The 5,672-nt window shown below is 41.8% G+C and overlaps 1 protein-coding gene and 1 long non-coding RNA gene across 5 annotated transcripts in view; one reads left to right on the forward strand and one right to left on the reverse strand.

Annotated features, from left to right (window-relative positions):
• LOC105291603 overlaps nucleotides 1–5,672 on the forward strand; it is an 18,851-nt gene that overhangs the window by 6,542 nt on the left and 6,637 nt on the right. For 3 of the 4 annotated variants that reach the window (XR_895831.2, XR_895832.2, XR_002780167.1), the window contains exons 2-4: nucleotides 193–543; nucleotides 1,947–2,202; nucleotides 2,969–3,076. This is a non-coding gene — a long non-coding RNA (uncharacterized LOC105291603). The remainder of the gene's footprint in view (nucleotides 1–192; nucleotides 544–1,946; nucleotides 2,203–2,968; nucleotides 3,077–5,672) is intronic. The other variant, XR_895833.2, reaches the window with a different exon arrangement.
• The window catches only part of WEE2 (WEE1 homolog 2), a 25,620-nt gene that overhangs the window by 2,142 nt on the left and 17,806 nt on the right, over nucleotides 1–5,672 (reverse strand). Inside the window, exons 6-10 of the mRNA XM_011359474.2 lie at nucleotides 3,716–3,862; nucleotides 2,948–3,055; nucleotides 2,740–2,825; nucleotides 1,954–2,124; nucleotides 185–327 (exon numbers count right to left, since the gene is read on the reverse strand). Of these exons, the coding sequence (XP_011357776.1) occupies nucleotides 185–327; nucleotides 1,954–2,124; nucleotides 2,740–2,825; nucleotides 2,948–3,055; nucleotides 3,716–3,862 (655 nt within the window). The remainder of the gene's footprint in view (nucleotides 1–184; nucleotides 328–1,953; nucleotides 2,125–2,739; nucleotides 2,826–2,947; nucleotides 3,056–3,715; nucleotides 3,863–5,672) is intronic.

Raw genomic sequence — 5,672 nt, forward strand, 5'->3', positions numbered from 1 at the left:
TTAACTGGAATTTTCTCTCTCAAACAGTCTAGTCTCCAGCCCCACCCTACAAAGAGTGTCATGCTACTATGTATTATAACATTGGGTTCTACTTGAATCCCTAGAGAAGACACATCAGACCAGTCATGTCACTGTGAGTAGTACACAAATAGATTCTTTCTCAACTCTGATATCCAAAATCTACCTTTCCAGGGTGGCCGTCTTCATCCTTTCCAAGTTAAGCTGCTGCTGGAGCTCTTCTGTTCTCCCCAGGGAGGGACGAAGGACTCGACTTCTGGCCAGAGCCGCTGCAGAAGGTCTGTCCGCAGGATCAGGGTGGATCATGTTCTGATGATGTAGGACCAAAAGAGAGGAAATAGAAGCTTCGCTGTGGGGGAAATCTCTCTACCCAAGCCAACCCAGCCCAGCTTCTGCCGGTGAATTTTGTGCAACTGCGCTTCGCCTTTGTGCAGAGGGAAGAAATAGGTGATGACGTAGCTCTTACTGGGACAGGCATACCATCCTTACCTGGTAGCATCCGTCATCCATACCTCTGACTTGTTTGTAAGTATCATATTTTAGAGCTAGTTGGATGCTTAACCAATCTAATGCCTTAATTTTAAACAGGAAGAAACCGAGGTCCTGAAATAAAAAGTCACTTGGCCTAGTCATTGACAGGGCCAAGACTAAAACCCAAGTCACCCAGCTCTGAGTTCAGCTTACTTTCTACCACAGCATGCTCCTTTTTCACTTGAAATTAATTAAGGATACCCTAGCACGACAATATTCCTACAGCATTTATCTTCAGGCAGAGGATGCCTATAACCTAAAATGACTTGAATACAATAGAAAATACCTAATTATTTACAGCAATTAGCAGTGTCATATAATGAAAACACCGAACCTTCCATTTGGGGACCCATGTTAAGAGCCAGCTCCGCCATTTACTACGTAGCCTTGAGCGGGTCACTTAACTTTGCTAAAACTCATTTTCCCTTTCCTGATATTTGAGATAGCAATATTCGCCTTCTGGATGGTTGTGAGAATTAAACAAAGTAACATATACGTGTTACCTAGCACGGGGCCAGCATTGAGATACTCAGTAAGTATCTCGTACATTGGAGAGCAATCTACATCTAGAAATAAATAATTACACTATGAACAAAAAACACCGGAAGGAACGGTTTGCCTTCTTTCAGGAAAGGAGAAGTGAGGAAGGACAGGTTTGTAACTAAATTTGAAGTTTTTAGGTAAACTATGAAATTGAACTTTAATCTCCAGGAGAGTAGATAATTCTAAGGCTATTTTAGGGATCCTAACTGATCCTGGTCCTTATGCCCTAAAGTAAATCTTACATGTGCACTTTGTTTTCTTAGTAGAATTCTAGGCTTCTCGATGGTGTAGACTTTTTGTACCCTTGATTCAGTGTATGACCTTCCTTTCCTTGTTCTTATGCATACTCAGGCATCACTGAGTCCAAGTAACACACAGATTCCTGAACTGACCTTACCTTCCTTCCAATAGTTCAAACGATTGGTGGTATTGTCGATTAGCGATCAATGAATTCGCTTGTATTTTCTTATATACACTCAAGATTCAGTTTTTTAGTAATATTCCCACAGTCACAACCCCGCAATAAGAGCAAAATGACCTGGTTTGATTTTGGAGTCAGTCAGTTATCAGAGGCGAACTAGAAGGAGCTACTCTGAGCCCCGGTCTCCTCGACTGCCCACCTCACAAAGTTCTTCAGAAGGGCAAATGAAAAAAAAAAAGGAACGTGGTTTTAAAACAGTCACATAAAAGGTTTTCAGATAGTCTCTGGGTTTCCTTGAGAAGCTTTCGGTCCTTCCTAGCCATGCTTCCTTCTTCCTTCTAACAACGTCTCCATTTCCCTTTCCCCACCTACTTGTCGTTACATTTTTTTTTTTTTTTTAATGGACAGTCCTCTCTCTTCTTTATTTCCTAAGATTTCACCTTGAGCAGGTCGTGAAATTCTTCCGAGAGCTCCTGCGGGACAGGCGGAAGGTTTCCCTCACGGATGTGATGCCACGCGGCCCCATTGCTGGGTAATGGCTCTGCTCCTGCGGCCACGGCAATCGTTAATCCCAGGGCAAATATGTCCGCTTTGGGGAGGTTCCGATAGTCCTTCAAAACAGAAGATGGGAAGGCCAGTTGGTTCGCCAAGTGAAGTGAGCCTAGACTAAACAACGACTGGTAAGAAAGGTTCATAAAGCACGAGAGCTTCATCAGACACAGCGGGCAAGGTCACATCCGCCGTGGTTAGTGCTTTACTTCTAGAGAGGGTGAAGGATGGAGCACGAATCCATCCGATGAACCCTGCTGCGCCAGGCCTGACTCCACAGACTTCCTAGAGGTGGCCGGTAACTAAACGTCACTTCAATGACCAGAGCCGGCGTGCTAGCAAAAGGAGAGTGGCGGGATAAAGATGGGTTGAACCAATAAGCTTCCTTCCTACTAGGTAATCGACGAGTTTAGGAATTCTAAGAAATACTAGAAACAGTGAAGGACCTTTACAAAGAACAGTACGAATATTGATTAATCCATCACTGAGCCGGCTTTCCTCATGCTTTTGTTGGAAAAGTTTCTCTCCTATCTTTGGTCTCCATTCTGAATAGGAAAGGCGATAATATACATTTAAATTATACATATATACTATTAATTTCTTGTACTGTGAACCTTCGTTTGAGAGTCCAAAGGCTCGGTGGATTATAAAGTAGCCTCCATTTCTCTAATCTATACCTCTTGCAAAATCTCTTTAGCCAGGAAGTGAATATCTCCCTCTTCCACTTTGGGTTTGCTTATTGATGTCGCAAGACCCAAGTCACCTAAAAAAAGAAAAAATAGAGCTCTTTAAAAGCATGTCTTTCTCAAAACTGGAATAAATGGAGTCATCAGTACAAGTTTAATAGGATAATAGTGTACAGGTCCGGGTATAAGGCAGACTTACCAATTTTGTATATTACATTAGCAGAGAGAAACCAATCGGCTTCATTTTCAGTTTCTTCTGGGACTGCAGGAGAGTCACGCTGCATCTTATGACAAATGAAGATGTTACCTGCAAAAATACAGAACTGATGTAAGTAATGATTCCTATGCTTTTCACCCCAAAGATTCTTGTTTATATTTGGCATTATGGCCACCCTCCTTCCTCTTCTGTGTGTGTATAACAGGACCACAGGTTTGTTTCCTGCCCTGAAATCTCTCACACTCCTTTTGGACAGCTCAGCGACTGATAATACCTGTTTGACTGAAACTGACCTCAAACATACCCTATCCTCTGAAGAGGCTGGTGGCCTCAAAACAGAGAAATAAGCAAAAACAAAACAAAACAAAAACCCCCACAATATAGTAACATTTTCTTGGGTTTCACATTAATGAGTGCCAAACCATTCATTTCTGCTCACTTTGATCAGTGTGAATTAGAGAATGGCACTAACACAGTCATGGTATAGCCAATATTGCTGTCACTTATCTGCCTTGTAAATTAAATACTTATTTTCATACTTTGGCTTCACTCTCTGGGAAGGGGTTTTGTCTTTTTCTATCCCCCCGAAGAAAATGGTTAAAGCTGTTTAATTGAAATTTTTTTAGAGGAAACAAAGAAAAGGATTCTGCCAGCAAACATCATCTTTGATGCTTGACAGCCACATGGGCAGACTTTGACAGCAGTGGGGAAGGCACTAAGCATGGCCAGGGGGCAGAGGGGGCCGCTGACTAGGTTTGATGTCCAGGTGCACCATGCCAGAGTTGTGGATGTACTTGAGCCCAAGGGAAATCTGTAGAAGGATGTCCTTGAGTGTCAACTCTTTGAAATGATTGCCAGACTTAATGTTTTCAGATATAGCAGCCTGCAAGCTCCCACCTAGGAAAGAACAAGAAAGGTATGAACCGTACAGACGAAGGCGTAGAAAATATTCAAAAAATTCCTTGCAAATGAACTTGGTCCAGCAAGTCTAGTTTACTTCAGTGGTCCATGCAAAACATAATAATATCTTCCCCCCATTTATACCACAGACATGTGAGAAAGAATTACAGGGCTTTCAAAGAGGAAAAGAAAATGCCACATCCAGGTATCTAGTACATGGCCCTAATGCCTTGAGTATGCCCCCATATACATTTTTAAAGTTTTACCTAATTATTAACCAGGAGACCAACCAGCCCTAGTCACGTAGCTACTATTGGTATGATTAATTCCACATCAGTGTCAACCTAGTAATTATAAGCCATTATTAATTTTAATGTGATCGATTCTAAGTTTACTTCCCTTAAAAATATATCATAAAATAAGAACATGTAACAATTGCTGACCCAAGGAAAATATAAAATATCAAGCACGCCTAAATCCTATTTGAGCCACAGTATTTACACATCAGCTATAGACTCTTGATTTATCATTGTTATGAATAATAAGGTCTGGGCTCATTTGACTACCTGATCTTAGAAGCCCCTGAATTAAGGTATTAGAATGCTTCCAAACCCTTTATATCATTAATTGGTGTTCACTGGTAGCCTCTTCAGGCAAAATAACAGAGACCCGTGTTCTCCGCCACCCCCCTACCCGCCGCCCCCGTGGTTATAAAGCCCATAGTAACACCCTTCAAGTGCAAATCAGAACAGTGGGATCTCAGATGTAAGATGTCCTAGGAAATCCATATTTAAAAGTTTGTTATGTTTGTTAGAAATTGAACTTAAAGGTTGATCTGTCATGTTAAAATACTTAAGTTCAGAAAGGAAAAGAATTTAGCCCCTTTCAGAAACACAGAAGGCTAAAGTTTGTTTTTGTTTTTTACTGTGAACCTTCTTAGGAAAGAACTTAATGTTTACTACAGATGACATTTAAGGGTGTGTTGCAGCTTGTTAAAACAAAGTCACCCCGAGACTACGTTTGCAGATGAGGTTACGAGCGCTGACGAGGGGAGAAGGGCTGCACCCAGGCACCACGTACACTAGAAGTTTCCCTTCTAGCCTGGGGGCTGCTTTAGGACAGGCCCTGCATCTCATCTTCACTTTCCCAAGGTCTGGCATGTAATATTTCCTGAACTGAATGTCTATCCTGGCAGCAGAGGGGGGAAAAAAAAAGACTAAGTCAAGGATCCCATAATAGGTATGGAAAGAAAGAAGCATCCCGGAGGTACCTTTCCTATGTTCTCTCGGATTACAAGCAGAAATATTTCCAGTCCCCTGAAGAGCTACGGGTACTTAGCAAGAGTAACTAGACCAGTGCTAGCACTTTTAATTACTGCGAAGCTCTGTAGGTAATATGAAATTTAGCCAGGTAATAATTAACAGTAGTAGAAGTTACTGAAAAGTACCCATTTGTGCAAAAGTATTCAAGCTGATCTTTCACTTCGTATAGAAGAGCCTAAGTAACTGTTCTTTACTAAATAGAATTAGCAAGGAAGTATGTGTTTATAGACATAGCAACACTGAATGAACTGTGAACTTCACCCCTACTCATCTCGTCCAACTACATTGGAGCCTTAAACCCCGTAACGCAGGGTGCCACCTGGGGATGGCTGCCGCAATGGCCAGCACTGTGCCCTAGAAGGAAACAACCAGCTTCTGGGCAGCTTCTCATACCATCTGTGAGATGGGTTGCCGGATTCCTTCCTTTAGATAAAATTAAGGTACTTTCCTCACATGGCAAGAAAAAAAAAAAAAAAAAAAAAACT

This window comes from Pteropus vampyrus, unplaced genomic scaffold (genome assembly GCF_000151845.1).
Source record: "Pteropus vampyrus isolate Shadow unplaced genomic scaffold, Pvam_2.0 Scaffold48, whole genome shotgun sequence".
NCBI lineage: Eukaryota > Metazoa > Chordata > Mammalia > Chiroptera > Pteropodidae > Pteropus > Pteropus vampyrus.